The sequence below is a fragment of the Carassius carassius genome, chromosome 12 (assembly GCF_963082965.1).
Source record: "Carassius carassius chromosome 12, fCarCar2.1, whole genome shotgun sequence".
Lineage (NCBI taxonomy): Eukaryota > Metazoa > Chordata > Actinopteri > Cypriniformes > Cyprinidae > Carassius > Carassius carassius.
Genome location: NC_081766.1, coordinates 16026707 through 16043806, shown reverse-complemented (window position 1 = coordinate 16043806; position 17100 = coordinate 16026707). Strand labels below are relative to the sequence as shown.

Genomic DNA, 17100 nt, shown 5'->3' with positions numbered 1-17100 from the left:
GTTTAGGGGTAAGCTGGACCGCAGACTGAAGGCAAAAGGGCCAACAAGTGCTAAGCATCTCTCGGGGAACTACTTCAAGATTGTTGGAAGACCATTTCAGGTGACTACCTCTTGAAGCTCATCAAGAGAATGCCAAGAGGGTGCAAAGCAGTAATCAAAGCAAAAGGTGGCTACTTTGAAGAACCTAGAATATGACATATTTTCATACTTTTTTGTTATGTATATAATTCCATATTTAATCCCACATGTGTTAATTCATAGTTTTGATGCCTTCAGTGTGAATCTACAATTTTCATAGTCATGAAAATAAAGAAAACGTCTCCGGTCCTCGGTTCCCTGAGAGGCGGGAACGAGACATTACGTCAGCTAAGACGTATATGGGAACTCCTCCCTTCTCCACTTTCGCTGAAATCTTATTGGCTAACGCCAGCTGGGGACAGCTGGCCAATTGACGCGAAGCATGCAAATACTGACAGGTCAGCAGGCAGTATAAAATGCATGGGCGCGAAAATTACGTCAGAATCACGACTGAACGCTAGCACAGCTGATCAAACAGCGACCACGGCAGCTAACGTAATGTCTCGTTCCTGCCTCTCAGGGAACCGAGGTTACGATAGTAACCGGAGACGTTCCCTCTCAAGGCGGTAACTCAACATTACGTCAGCTAAGACGTACATGGGAACTGTATAAAATCCCGCCGTGAGATCAGTGAAGATAAGCCCTGAACGGAGTCAAACACCCCCACACATAAGCAGGACAGTTCTAGCCAATGGCCGTGTCACTAAGAGTGCTTGCATCTGATAGGCGGAACTAGACCAATGAGAAATCTGCTCTGACCCTAACAAAATTTGCATAACTTCAAACAATAAATTCGAAGTCTGCACTAACCAGGGCAGACACAACGCAATAAGCACTCAAGCTTCAGAGTTAAACAGAGTCAACGGCTTTTGCGGTGACAACTGCATAAACCATATAAACCATAACACAGAGTTAGCAGCCATGGTAACTACTTTATAGCTAGTTATAACAGAATGAATAAAACTTAACTCACCGAAAAGTACATGTGACGCTACAGAGGGTACATCCAGCTTGTAAAACCTGGCGAATGTGTTCTGGGAAGACCAGCCAGCAGCAAAACATAAATACTGGATAGACATACCTCTAGACCAGGCCCATGAGGAAGCATTTATATTGTCCTTGCAGAATGAGTTCCACAGGTTCCACAGCTCGGGGCTGGGGTGCCATATTGTGCCGTTTGCCTGAGACAGCAGGTCCTGCCTGAGGGGGATTCGCCTTGGGGGAGCCATCACTAACTCTCTCAGGTCCGCGAACCAGGGCTGATTAGGCCAGTTCGGGGCCACGAGTATAACTGACGCCCTCTCCTCCCTGATTTTGCAGAGCACAGGCAGAATCTTCACCGGAGGGAACGTGTAAGCCTGGCTTCCTGCCAACGCGATGTCAGAGCATCTCCCGGCAGGGGAGAGTGAGATAGCGAGAAGAAAGTCTTACAGTGCGTGTTCTCCCTCGTGGCAAACAAATGCACTTCCTCCAAAATCATTTGATCTGATCCTGGGTGAAGCCTCCATCTCCTTGAGGAATCCCGTTCCTCGAAAGTATGCTAACTCCGTGGTTCAGAGTACCGGGGATGTGCGACGCTCTTATGGAGATTAATTGTCGGTCAGCCCACAACAGGAGACTCGCGATTTATGTATGAGACCACAGATGTGAAGAAGCCACCGCCATCAGTCCCAGAAGCCTCTGAAATTCCCTCAGTGAAAACGACCTGCCCGGTCTGAAACAGTGCAGAGTTGATGAAATGCTCTAGAGAGAGATAGGCTCGCATCGCCATCGAGTCCAAACATATTCCCAGATATGTTACAGTCCGACTCGTAAAAACACGCTCTTCTGCATATTCACACGCAGTCCCAGCGTATCCAAACGGCGAAGCATTGTTTCCACGTGACTGATAGCACATCTCTTGAGTGGGCTAAAATCAGCCAATCGTCCAGATAATTCAACATGCGCTCGGTGATGAGAGATGGCTTGGTGGCCAAAGATGGCGCGCTGGCTCTCTAGCGGTACGGGGTCCTCAACTGACCCTGACGTTTCCTCCCAGGCTCTTACCACTGCTGGTTTCGGCCGAAACGAATGTCCAGTTCAGAGCAGGGTGCCACGGCGGGCTGTTTTAGCTGGTCTTAGAGCCGGTACCTTAAGAGCGGTACCTCGCAGATGATGACTGGAGTGAGCGACGGGGCATCACGTGGCTCATCGCCTTGGCGCGCTTTCTGCGTCTCTGAGAGATCATTTGCCGCGCGCAGATCGCTGATGATGTCAGCACTACTGTGCCGCCGTCTGCCTGAAACACCTTGAGTATTGCCCTGGCATGAAGAGCAGAAGCTGCCTTCCCTCAGAAGTATAGGCTTTGTCCGTCTATGGGCCGTGAACCGCACGGCTTGGAAGGCAGGCTGTGGTCCGAACCCAATGCAGAGGGAGAAGGGCACAGGTGCGCCGTAACAGTCTCCTCGACGGAGGGGAGGGTTTCCGCCCCGTCCACATACGTGAACATGGCCTGCATGGCAGAGTGCCTCAATGCCGTCTGGCAGCAGCTTGACTGGAGGAGTCACGAGTCCAGCTACCTTTCACAGGCTCGTCAGGTGCATTGCAAGCAAGACCCAGCTCCATGACGGCCTTTCCGAAGACCCTGACGAGATCCTCCTGGAGGTCTGCAGGGCCCTCTTGGTCGGGGCGGTCCCACTGAGACGTCCAAACCTTTTCCGACGTCGAAAGCGACATGGAGTCGTTTTCCTCGCCAGCTCCGAAGAGGACGAAGTTCGCGGGGCGGAAGCTATCGTCCACCAAGCCGACGTCAAACTCGTCTTTGGGCGGCGTAGGGCCCACCAGCGGCTCGCTGGCGGCAGTGGGCCTCATTCCCGCTGTTTTCCAAGCCACTCTGGCTCTGAGGGCGCGCACATGCAGCTCGGCACAGTGGGCGTACGTGTGGTCCGTGTGAGGTTTCCAGGCAGGTCACACAGAACTGTTGAAGGTCCGAATCTAGCAGTAGCAGCCATCGGATGCGGAGAGGAAAAACAGGGTGAGTAGTCGTCTATTGCAACTTCCACGATGACTTAGATAAGACTTCTAGCGTGAAGAAAGAGATTCTGATGTAATTTTCGCGCCCATGCATTTTATACTGACCGCTGACTTGTCAGTATTTGCATGCTTTGCGTCAATTGGCCAGCTGTCCCCAGCTGGGATTAGCCAATAAGATTTCAGCGAAAGTGGAGAAGGGAGGAGTTCCCATATTCATCTTAACTGACGTAATGTTGAGTTACCGCCTCGAGAGGGAACTCTTTGAATGAGAAGGTGTGTCCAAACTTTTGGTCTGTACTGTATATATAAACAAAAAACAGCAGTAGAACTTATGTTATTGTTATGCCTTGAAGCTTTTTTTGTTTGTTTGTAAACCATCCTTTTTAGACCTGTGGCCTGTAGCACAAAGCGAGATGAACAAACCCAGAGTTGCAGAGTAAGTTTTGAGTTGACAAAACCAGAAAAACACAACCCAGTTTAGATCAGGATAAGTAAACAATTAGCAGCAAAATATTTGTCTCTAAGTGAGAGATAAAGGGGGGTGGCTTTATTGCATCAGATATATTTTACTTTGCTCAGAGCTGATTGGCCCAGCTTTGGTTTGCGATCTCTAACTCAGAATAAAACCTGCTCTGGAGCAGGGTAGCCATGTAGCATAAGTTACCAATGGTGACAAAACCCGCTTAAAGCCAACCCACCTTCTTGAAATTTGCTCAAACTAAACATGAACATGAACGGAAACCAGCTTTTTGCTACAGGCCACTGAACAAATTTAAGAAAAACAAACAAATAAATAAAAGGGGTGTTCAAACTTAGTACAAAATAGAGTAAAAAAAAAAAAAGTTGTCCAAGTGTGTTATCATAGGCCACATTCCCACTGGTTTTGCTATGACTAAAATAATAACAATTATTATTAAATGAAATTATTAAACAAAATTAAATATATTATAATAATACTATTAATTTAAAATAAAATACAAATATTGTTTAAAGTAATACATATTTCTATAATATATTAATAACTTAACTATAATATATAATTAACTATAATAAACTTATTCATAACTTAAACTGTAAAAATACTATTCTACAAATATGTTGTGGTTTATTTTATTTTTTCAAGCGATATCATAACATTTATATAATTTGTTGTGCAGCCCGAATTAATACTTATATCTTAAACTGTTGGTCTTATTTGTCATAGCGCTGTATTTCTAAAAGCAACTCACATTACCTTGACCAGACATGTAATCAGTGCATATGTACTGTTCCACAACATTGCTACCTGACAAATCTGAAAATAACCTTACCTGAAATAAGCCTGGTAATCTCTCTAAAATGATTTCTCATAACAATCTTTATCTAGTAATCACATACGACTGGCAAGGTCTTGGAAAAGTCAAGGAAATTCATTGGTCAAGAAACTGTGGTGCTATTACATTTGTGACTGCACTTAACATGGTGAATTATGAGCCAGTCCCCAGGGGCGTCAGTTGTGACATTATAGTCACCGCCACGACAATGTGCTTAACAGCCGCTGTCCGTGCCATCAACGCTGAGGTAACTTAACACCGGTTTTATTGTTTAGAGCATTGTAAAGCAAGTTACGATACACATCCAGCGATGGCAATCTGCCTGGGTTTAATTCACTGTAGATCCCTCAACCTCTAAAAAGTCACATTAATAGATGAATTAGCTCAAAGCGCATGTCTTTTCTCTCTCCCTGCCTGCAAACTCAGCAAGTTTCCTGCAGGTGTGTATGGCACAGAGGCAGATGGGCTCTATATATCTTGGTTGGAAGATACTGGGAGGCATGAGTCATATATTTACTAGTCCGGTTTTGTTGGGATATGCGTTTTCCCTAAACCAGAACAGCGTTTGGATTAGACAGTTAGGCTGAATTCTGCTAGCCATGTAAAGAGTCAAGCGAGTGGGGTACGCACCATAAATCACTGGGTTTTCAATTGAAATCAACTTCGAATGAGCCAGCATATTTCCAGCCCACAGCCGGTGCATGTTCACACCTGCAGAATAGATTTATTTTTGCTCTCCATCAACTCATTTGGCTGAAGACCATGACCTCGTTTTGTCCTCCTCAGTGCCCTCAATATCATCACCGCTGCCAAAATTATAGAAAGCCTATAATGACAGGACAGCTTGTAGGAATGCATAGAGATTTTGCCGATTAGCACACAACTGAAATGCTTTTTTTGGTTTTGTAGTGCATTGTGAGCATGCACTGAATGTACTAGCAAACAGCAGTCAGCATACTCAAAGAATACTAGCAGCTGTGTCTGTTCTGGTTGACTAGAGGCAGTATGCCCTCAACAGGTGTTTGCTTAAGCACCAATACCATTTTAGATATCTACATTGCATAGTTACACAACAAAAATAACCTCATGCCCTTGTACAGTCTGTTAATTTGCTGATTGCCAAGTGCAGTATGCCTGGTGGTTGAAAATATCACTTTATGTGTAAAAGTAGAACAAAAACAGAAATCAGTTGTGCACAGGGCTTAGCGTTCAATATGCTTGTTATACCCGAGTCGTACCAGAAAGGACCTTACGTCTGCTGTTTTGGATCAGATTGCTGATGGGATGATGTTGTGATTGGCCTGTTTAGACAGCTCAAATTTGATTCAAAGTCACATAAAATTCTATTGTTTGTATTATAGCAGTACATTTCCTGGAGTCCTTTTTTATGGTCCTCAGCACTCATGGGAACAAAAAAAAAACTGCAGCTAATTCCTATTTCAGTTTCCTGTATTACATCAATCATTATGACTTTCATTTCTAAGATTTACTCCTCACTGCAGATCTGTCTCTATGTATGTAAAGGGTCAGATTGTTAATGTAACTAAAGCTTCTGAATAATTGTGAGATATAAATGACTTCTCGTTTATTTTTCTGGATAAAATGAACCAAGAGAACAAAGTTTAGGAAGCTACAGTAGGAGAAGTGCATTTGCAATCACTTGTAATAACATCAATGGGAATATTTAAGTAAAGCTCATAAGGAGAGTTCAGGAGGAGCATGTTCATCTCATCCTGTTAATCTCAATGCAAGTGTAGTTAAACAGCTACTTAGCTCACTTTTGTGATAACTGCTTCAACACCCTCCACAAGCCCTTATCTACCTTTATTATACATAGATACTAGGGATGCTACAATTCTCAATATAATATTGAACTGTTCAACATCCATGGTTCAATACACACTTTTAAACTGTGTTTTTCTGGTTTTGCATTTCAATAATTTCCGTGCATTTTTTCCTTTCCGAATTCTCTCTGTTGTGTGTGCCCGTGAGTTTACGTGCTGAGATGATGAAAAACCTCCCAACTGAAAAGGAAACATACGCCAAACATCCTCCCTTGTAATAACTTGTAATGAGAAATGTCCTCCAACAAACCTGTCGTCCAACAAAACAGTACATGTTTTCACTGTTGGGTTTTTCTTGACTTCATGTTTCATCATTCATCATCTTTTTATTCAGCTACAGCGATGGCTGGATTCCTTTGTCTGTTTTATGAGTTCTATTCTGTGATGCACATGTGGAGTTTCTGCTCAAGGGCACACATAGCGCTCGATAGTGTCAGTCAGTCATATTTTGTGTAAAAATAGGAAAAATAATATTTCTTTTTTAGTGATTTAAAAATCACGTTTTAAATCACACACACACACAAAATAAATAAATAAATATATAAATGTTGTGCCATACCATCAGAACTGAACCAAATCAAAAACCGTGGCAAAAAAAAAAAAAAAAAAAAAAAAACTGGTATATGTATTGTTGCATCCTTAATACTTAATTTCATGCTATTAATTTTAGCTTTATTCTTTTAAAAAAATATATTATTTGTATAATATTTTCAAATGATACAGAACAAAACTTATTTATTATTATTATATTTTTTTATATGGTGAACTAAAATATTTTCATAATCAAACAATTTCTCTTCAGAATAACAGAAAATGATGATTTAATGCCTTCACTGATAAAAACCAATGGTGGCCGGGAAGCTGGCAATGCACATATTTAAATAAATGCAATCTATTAAATAATGTAACACATTTAAATAAATGAAACATATTGTAATAAATGTGCTGGTGTCCTCGTTTTTTTTCAGTCCTCGTTTTTTTTTTCATCTGTTTGCCTGTTCATGCATGCATAATTTTCTCTGTGATTTCAGTGGATCCGTCGCAGGTTGGGAAAGGAGCGGCTCTGATCACAGTGATGGACATTAATGACAACGCACCAGTCTTTGCCATAGAGTATGAGACCATCCTGTGTGAAAGTTCTGGGCCAGGACAGGTATTGTGGCTCTTGATTCTTCAACAGAAAGGCTTTCATAACCTGTATAGTCCAGTAAACAGAAATAATTATTCATGTCACAACTGTTCTGATACTGCATGAAATTATTTGTGCAGCATTACTGTTGGAAGCACCTAATAAATAAGACGAGATCTCATTGTAAGATTATGCATTGCAGTGTGCAGATTAAGATACCAAGATTATAATAATGCATCTTTTATTTTTTCATTCGTTTATCTGCATATATTTTGATATCCTTCATCAGAAACTCAGCCAGAAAGAATCTGGACCTTAGTTACTGTTCCATAGCCAGTATAGAGCTGCGAGAGCCACAGATGGACAAAATGATAACAACAGGATTCTGGTGGCTTTCTGCTGCAGATCACTCTAATCACGGGATCAAAACATTGTGCGCTCATGCAGAAAAAGCTTTACACCGATGCAAATGAGACAGAGGTGACTGTGGCATGAAATTGGTTTGTTTGGGAGCGTGGCATTGTGTCAAGTAGCCAAATGTGAAGTCCTTCAGCAAGCAATTGCAGAACACATACACAAGCAAACCAATGGGTTTCTCATTTTCGAGCCAGCAGCATGCCCTGATTTAAACACATTCTCTGTCGCATTCATATTCCAATGTTTGTCAGAACGTCATTACTAAGATGAATGTGGTATAAAGGGCATTACGAATGCTACATACTAAACACTCACTTTGAGTGCATAGAGGAAACATTCTGGACCTTCATTCTGTCCTAATGGGAATGATTAAAGCCACTGACAAATTTTGTGGCATGATGCTCTATTGATCTTGAAAGCGCTGGGTAATGTCAGAGGACCAACACCAGTGGTGAAAACATGACTGACTCTACTCAACTATAGGTGCCTTTCCTTCCCAGAGCTTCTACTGCATTACCAATCTATAAAAGCTAGACAGAAAGAAGTTCATGCTTATATTCAGTTGTGACTTTGTATTTCACAACTGCATTTATTTATCTTAAAGGTACAGGTTGTAGGACCTGCCACTAGAGGGCGCACTACCAAAACAATAACAATTGCGTGGTTTGATGATGCTAAGAAAGAGTGTGGAATGATGGGATTTGTTGTCTTCTAACACAATAATTGGGCATACATAGCAAACGCGAGTTCAACAATTTGCACGAGTAGATTACATACAAAGTCAATGCGATCAGACAATGGATCAGACGCGTCCTCGCGCGGGTCTAGAGACGCGATGCCCCACGTTTGGCGTGTATGCCCCATAATACTAATCTTGTTGATCGTTATAATAGCATACATTTTCTATAAAGATACGAATCAAAACAACTCACCTGTCGAGTAAAACACAAGCCAGATCGGCAAAACGTGCAAGAAGAAGTAAATAAGGAACTGCTTGAAGCAAGCTAGTGGTTTGCTGGACGCTAGACACTACTTCCGCATTCGTCCATGACACTGTTGTCATGTGGTTCCTACGTCAGTAAAGGCGGTAACAAAGGGGAACTAACGTCATTGACAGGCGACTGCACTGCCCTGTGTCACTGTTTAGAATGGGAATTTTCTCATGATTTACAAGTAGTTGAAAACATTAGAGATATTGTTAGTAATCAGCTGGACAAAATATATAACACTAGCCTAGTGGTTTTGGATATTTTACTGCAAATATCTTACAAATTGCACTTTTAATTTGTGAATTCATGTCTCACAGATTCTCATAATTCTGACTTTGTCTCACAATTGTGACTTTATATTTCACAATATCAAATTTATTTGTCAGAATTTGGGTCTAATTGGTTGTTTCTTTTTCTTCAACTCATGGCTGCAGGTTTATGCCATTGTGACTCAATAACCCTAGTTAGTAACTGTAATCGTTTCACTGACAGACAGTGATTATTTAGAGGAGAATCAATAGTCAATGTTTTATTAGTGTATCAGAAACGGACTTGATCTGATCATTTCTTTTGGGAGCAGTCAAAGATTACTGAAGGTTGTTTTTCTTTTTCTTAAGAAAAATAATCCCTCCCACAAGAGCTCTCAAAACAAAGAGAGAACAGAACAAGGCTACAGGGTTTACTGAGCATGAGATACAATCCCCTGTAGTGGCATGATTGTTGGGGCCATAACAATTAGTCCTGGCCTGCCTGTGTCCCAGACCAACAGGGAACTGTGTTTGTTTTGCCTAAATGAAAAAGTGATGGTTGGCTCTTTTCACAAATGCTTCCTCAGCCTTGAAACATATTACCATAGTCCCCCAAGAACAGTCTCTATGTGTTTTGGACACCCCAGACTTCCATCACTTCTAAGTTTCAGAGCTCTCTCTCATATTAGAGGCTATATTACTTTCCCGCTTCTCCAAGGAACAGTAGAGCGGTCTCCCTTTCTCTGAATAGAAATGAGCGCGCCTATATTTTTTCATAATGATATATTTTCCCCTGTGATTCATGTTCACTTCCATATCTTCAGCCATAGGAGTACTTGAGCGATGCTGCAGTGATAGTCTCGATAGCATGGATCTCTCTTGTGATTCTTAGCACGATGACTCTGTCCTTATAACGGCCCTTAAACCATTGTACCTGCAAAACAGAGGCTTTCAGACATCCTGGAGTGCTTTTGGAGACCAAGTCTGAAAGTCAAAGCCTTTGAGTAAGGCATTCTGGAGCTGTTAGAAGAAGAATTTTGATCAGACAGAATGTTTGCCGTGAGGCACCATATCATCAACAAACAGTGATGGCACTTTTACATTCTTTGTCACATCAGTGCCTCGCAAAATAGTCGCAAATGCTGTTTGTCTATTTGCGTCTGAGGTAAAATAGGCTCTTTTTCAGCCAGCCTTCATGTGTGTATTTACATTGTTATCTGCAAGTGTATCTCCACTTTGTTGTTTTCATACACCTCATCTGCATATTTGTATATTTAGAGCTTCACACCTGCCAGACACTCTGAAAGAGACTGCTCTTTAATTTGAATTGAACTCCTCAGAATTGTCTGGAGGAAGAAGGAATAGTTGCGTGGTAAACCTGTTGCCTGGATTTTGAGGACAAATGAAAGCAGGTTTTGAGTGCAAATTAAATTTTTCTATAATTTTTCTATGTGCTCACTTGCCGTGGAGTGAGCATAAACTACATCATTTCCAGTGTTGGGGAGTAACTAGTTACATGTAACGGCATTACGTAATTTAATTACAAAATTATTGTAACTGTAATTAGTTACAGTTACTACGAAAAAATGAGTAATTAAATTACAGTTACTTATGAAATTTTTAACGATTACAAAGGGGATTACATTTGAATATTTTCACACATCCACATACAGATTTAACTGATTTCTTTCCCAAATTGCACTGACTATTCTAAGACATACCGCCCTAATAATTTCCGGGATGCGGAAATACAGTCTGGTTCGTAGAATCCAGTCATTAAAACGGAACGCGGACGCAATATGCCACATTTTGGATGACTAAATCAAAAGTAGGTCAGTACACTTCAATCAAAACATGACATGGACTAGTGTCTGTGAATAGTAAGCCCCAAAAATGCAATATATGACTGCACATTCTGCGTGTCTGTGGAAATCAGGCGCGGACTGGACACCGGGAGAACCGGGACAATTCCCAGTGGCCTGGCAGTCGATTTTGCCCGCTATTTTAATATCATTATTGTATAATTGCCTGCCGAATGTACTAAAGCGATCATTTGCGAATCCGCCATTTGATCTCTAATAAATCATGAATTGTTAGTCATGACTCGCGCTCTCCGCGCCTCCGCCAAACGGTTTGGATCAGACTCAGAGTAATCAATGCGAGAGAGAGAGAGAGAGAGAGAGAGAGAGAAAGAGAGAGAGAGAGAGAGAGAGAGAGAGAGGGAGAATAGAGTGGACTGTGGAAGCGCACAGCTGGAGCAAAGAAGCTTTCAGGGTTTCAGGTCAGTTTCATCTGTAAAGATGCTTTTATGTCTTTGTTTTTTTATTTATTTAATCAAGCAGCAGCACGTTGCTCATCAGTCATCACTCAAAATACTATATAAAGGACATCATTATTAGCAGTTGTAATGTTACAGTAGTAATTTAGCTGAAAAAAATTCCGATTTTTTTTTTATAGGTTTAGGGGGAACTACGATAGTCAACAACACAACCCTTAAGAAAATTAACATTTTAATATTTAACTATAAATCCAGAGAAAATGGTTACTATTGTTTAACTGTGATAACCAAAAATGTAAAATTATTTTACAAATGTATTTATTTAAAAATAAATACAAATCCATTTGCAAAAAAAAAAAAAAAAAAAAAATGAAACAAGGTTATTTTACTTTTATATAGGCTAATAAAAGCATGCTTAATTTTTGTAAGGGAAAAATATGACTCGTGTACAGTATTAGGATTTTTCTATAAAGATATTGTAGTATTGTAGAGTATTGTATTGTAAAGTATAGTTTTGTTCAATCTTGAGTTAAAGTCATGAGAGAGATGGATAACAGGGCAAAATAAAGAGACTGATGAGAAAAATGGAAGTGAAGGTGCAGTTCAGGACAGAACTTATAATTATTTTGCATGTCCCCAAATTAAAGATTTAAAATACATAAAAAATAGTTTTGTCCATGAATTTGTTTGAATGGAATTTGAATTTTCCAGTCTGAATTTTTTTCCCAGTCCGCCCCTCCTGTAAATTAATGGCAAAGACATGGTTTCATTTACTACACATAGGCCTACTGAAGCTCGCAGTGTTTTCAACCTCTGCCGCTTCAATATAGGAGTACACGAGCACATAAACACAATTTCTAGAACTGCTCTGTGTCACTTCATGTGCATTTTACTTATTTTGAGAAAACTATCATCATATACAAGAGACAGAAGTTTATAAAAAACCACCAATGTTTCAGGAGTTTATTACACAGAATATGTCACATACTTATAAGATAACTGTATTTAAGTTGATGTATATGCTTTTATTTATTATTCTTTAATTTTCACAAATTAAGAAATGTAATCAAAAAGTACTCAAAAGTAATTAGTTACATTACTTTAATAAAGTAATTGAAAAAGTTACACTACTATTACATTTTAAACAGGGTAACTTGTAATCTGTAACCTATTACATTTCCAAAGTAACCTTCCCAACACTGATCATTTCAGAGTTTCAAAATTAGAAAGCAATTAGCACAAAGTAACAAATAAGAATGAAGTCTCTGTACGTGTTTTTAAAAGTTGTGCTATTTTTGTTTTGCACAGTCATAAAAATGCAAGACGCTAATCAAATTACGCTAATCGTAAATCAAATTACTTCTATTTGAAAACATTGTTAATGCACTGTTAATATCTTATTTTCATTAGCAGTATTGTTTATTTAGTGCAGTTTCATCTTCACTCTTGCCATCAATTCCTTAAGAATGGTCTCTAAAATTCTGAAAACTAAAAAAATATCTGTAGATGAAGTCAGTTGTTGGATGACTAGGCAATCATAATCGCCCATCCCTTATGTACATAATACGAGAGGGAATATTCCCCATCATTGCATCCGAGTCTAAAACAGATGGCTTGTTGAAAAAGGTCCCCAGATCCCCATCCAACAAGTGCCTGTAATGGGGTCACAGGCACCAAACGTATGTCTTCACCTTCGTTTCCTAGCACAAAGATCTTTTCTCTGTGCCCTTGGTTTCTCATTTGTTCCTAATATGACTTCTTGAATTTAATAGAACCTTAATATGAATTGAAGCTGTGGTCTCTAAATGAGCCAGGTGATTTGTTACAGGTGATTTAACAGATTAGATTATGAGGAGTGAGTGTTTTCACAGTTTTTTTTTTTAATCTCTTTAAGGTCGTCTATATTCTGTCTTGTTTCTTTCTGCCTCAGAGACATGTTCAGCAGTGGTAGGCTGACAGACTGGTGTTTTAAAGCACTCGTGACTGCTAACTCTCCAGGGGCGGACTCACCACGGTGAAGATTTTCCCCTCTCTAAAATCAGGTGGCACAGGAGAGATTCCTTGCCCTCCAGCCATTTTTCCATGTACAGCAAAAATGCTTAAATCACTCATATTTTTCCATATAATGCACTTCTTGGCTACACAATAGCCATTTTGTGTTTTTTTACAGTATTATTCTAAAAATGATTTACTTTTCCACCTCTTCTCGGTTGGTAAATGCAAAATCAGGTTTTGTTTAAGATGCTCTGCCTTGGCAAGATGTTCTTATTCATTTTAAATAAACCCATTGCCTCAATGATTTTATCAATACACTTTGCACTCACCTTAATGGACTATCTGTAATTAATTGTGTCACAGTTTACTGTAATCAGCATTCAGTGCTGAGGAAACATCCTGCTCTGCTTGTGTCGTTTATGCAGGTTTTTAATAGCGCAGTGTTTTACGATTTCAAAAATATTTACAGATAAATGATAAATCCGTCAGAGTTCCTATCGCCAAATACTCACTTAGTATAAATGGAGGGCGGTGTTTAAGAAAAATAACTGAGTGGAGAATTAAAGCGTTGAAAAACTCTTGGTTAGTACAAGGTCATATTCATCGGGTGAATGAAGAAATGACACAGGAGTGTCCGCTATCCACAGCTCCGCTACATTCAGCCTGTGTGTAAGGTTTAAGAAGATTTTTCAAGCAGATTGAGTTTGTGCTGACTGCAGCCTGACACAAGGGAAGAGCTGTGCACACAGTATTTAACCCAGCCAAAGCCCACAGATTAGGCCAAAACAGTGTGTCAGGAGAATCTTCTTAGCGTACCACCTGATGGGCCACCCTGATATTCATCACTAAAATGCAGCACTTTGCCCAGCTTTGGGAGTTTCAGTCCTGATTTAGACCCGGATGTGCCCTCTGCTTTGCTAAATCCCTGGATACAATATGAGTGTAGTCTCACTCAGATAGCTTACTGGCTTGGTCTATCCTCTGATGTTGGTTTCAGAATGATTTAAACTTGAGAATATTTTTTTTATTATTTTTTTTCTCCCAGACCTTGAATTCGGCTGATGGTTGACTTTTTTTCTGTGTTTTAACAAGTGCTTATAAAAAATTGCAAAAAAAAAAAGGTTGTTGTGAATGGTAAACGTATTTGCAAATAATCTAGACCTATTCTGTAGTATCTAAATAATTTAATTAAGGGAAATCTAGTAGTTCATTTGATTGATTCACTTAGATTATAGGAACAAAAGCAGTAACAGTCAGGTCAGTTGCTTGAAGAATCTGTGAATATATTTGTACAGTGTATGTTCAATCATATAGAAATAAAATATATTGATTTAATTTAATAATCATAATTAATTGACTTATTCAGTGATTTAGCCTGCCACAATAATGCATTTGGTGATTTTCTGGTCATTTCAATTATTGTTTACCAATTTATAAACATATAAAGTAACTAATTCCATTTATGAAATATTCAGGTTTACCTATAATCTCAAACATTCATTATCAACATTCAGTGTTTTGAGCGAGAGAGCTGTGGATTATTTTGTCTGGAGTGAGGCAACAGTATTCATCTTCTTGTTCTTTACTTCCTCTTCGACACTGTCTTAGGTCATTGAAACGATAAGTGCAGTGGATAAAGATGAACCACCCAGCGGGCATCGCTTCGTCTTCTCCCTCACTGCAGAGACAGCTGGGAACATGAACTTCACCCTCCGAGACAATAAAGGTATGTGATTTCATTAAGACAGTTTATAGTGTATCCTCTAAACTCTTCTTATTCCTAATAAGACCAAAAAAACTTAAAGTCATTTTTTTTTTTTTTTCACTTTTCACATGATATATCTCTTTCTCTCTGCAGATAATACCGCTTCTATTCTAACTAAGAGGGGTGGTTTTCAGAGGAGGGAGCAGGCTATGTATCGACTGCCGGTGTTGATAGTGGACAGCGGGACCCCTGCTCTCAGCAGCACTAACACGCTGTCTATTCGAGTGTGTGACTGTGACCCTGATGGGACACCCCAGTCATGTGGCACAGAGGCCTTCATGTTGTCAGCTGGACTTAGCACTGGAGCTCTCGTTGCCATCCTGGCCTGCATCATCACTTTACTTGGTAGGAGATACATTTAACCCTCCTGAACACATAGAGCAATGGTTAAAAGGATAGTTTACGCAAAATGTTAAACTGTCATCATTTATTCACCCTCATGTCATTCCAAACCTGTATGAAATTCTTTCTTCTGCTGAGCACAAAATAAGATATTTTGAAGAATGTGTAGGTAGCCAAACAGTTGATAGTAGCCGTTGACTTCCATATTATAGAAAGAAAAAAACTATGGAAATCAGTGACTCTAGTATCAATGGTTTGTTTACTCAGGTTTTCAATCTTCTCATGTGTTCCACAGAAGAAAAACCTTAATACAGGTTTGGATGAAGTAAATGATGACAGAATTTTTTTTTCATTTTTGAGCTATCCCTTTAATAACACTGTTTAATCATAATGTCTGAATTGACAAAGTGCTGTATTTCTTTGTTTACTTGCTAAACATTTCCTCTGTCTGCCATATGAAAAACGTGAAAAAAAAGGTTAGTCCTGCCTCAAACTCATGCCATTGGTTGGACAAGTGTTGCTTTGTCCGTCTGGTCAGGATGATCAAAAAATTGCTTTTTTTTTTATTATTATTATAATTATTTATTTTTATTATTTTTTTTTTTTATGAAACAGCATTTAGCTTTTATAATGTGAATATTCAACATGAAACGATGTAGGGTGAAAGTTGATGTATTCATCAGGGTTTGATTTAACTGATAAAAAGAAAATAGTTTCAGAGGCTGAAAAAAATACATTTTGACAAATGTATTTATTATATATAAAAAAAATATTGTTTGGAGTCAGTACATTAAGAAAGAATATACAGTACAGTATACAGTACATACCAAAAGTTTGGAAACATTACTATTTTTAATGTTTTTCAAAGAAGTTTCTTCAGCTCATGAAGCCTGCCTTTATTTGATCAAAAATACAGAAAAAAAATTAATATTGTGATATATTATTACAATTTAAAATAATTGTTTTTAAATTTATTATACTTTAAACTATCATTTATTTCTGTGATGCAAAGCTGAATTTTTAGAATCATTATCACATGATCCTGTAGAAATCATTCTAATATGATGATTCATTATCAAAGTTGGAAACAGTTCTGCTGCTTAATATTTTTTCAGAACATGTTATACTTTTTTAGGATAATTTGATGAATGCAAAGTAAAAAAAAAATAAGTAAAAAAAAAATAAATAAGCCATGTTTTTAAAATACAAATATTTTGTAATAACAATATACACTACTGGTCAGTAATTTGGGGTCAGTCATTTTTTTTTCTTTCTTCTTTTTAAATTAAATCAATACTGTTATTCAGCAAGGATTTGTTAAATTGATAAAAAGTGATACTAAAGAAAATATATTATTAGAATATATATTATTAGAATTTTCTTTTTTGAATAAATGCAGTTCTTTTTAACCTTTTATTCATCAAATATATTAGACAGCAGAACTGTTTCAAACAATCATAATAAATCAGAATATTAGAATGATTTCTAAATGATCATGTGATAGACTGGATGTTACATGTGACACTGAAGGCTGGAGTAATGATGCTGAAAATTCAGCTTTGCATCACAGGAATTTTTTTTTTTTTAAGTATATTCAAATAGAAAACTATCATTTTAAGTTGTAATAATATTTCACAATATTACTGTTTTTTCAGTATTTTTGATCAAATAAATGCAGGCTTGATGAGCA

At 38.7% G+C, this 17100-nt stretch overlaps 1 protein-coding gene across 1 annotated transcript in view; it reads left to right on the top strand.

Annotated features, from left to right (window-relative positions):
• Positions 1–17100, top strand: part of LOC132154916 (cadherin-7-like) — a 54820-nt gene that overhangs the window by 26610 nt on the left and 11110 nt on the right. Inside the window, exons 8-10 of the mRNA XM_059563641.1 lie at positions 7279–7400; positions 14912–15029; positions 15162–15413. Of these exons, the coding sequence (XP_059419624.1) occupies positions 7279–7400; positions 14912–15029; positions 15162–15413 (492 nt within the window). The remainder of the gene's footprint in view (positions 1–7278; positions 7401–14911; positions 15030–15161; positions 15414–17100) is intronic.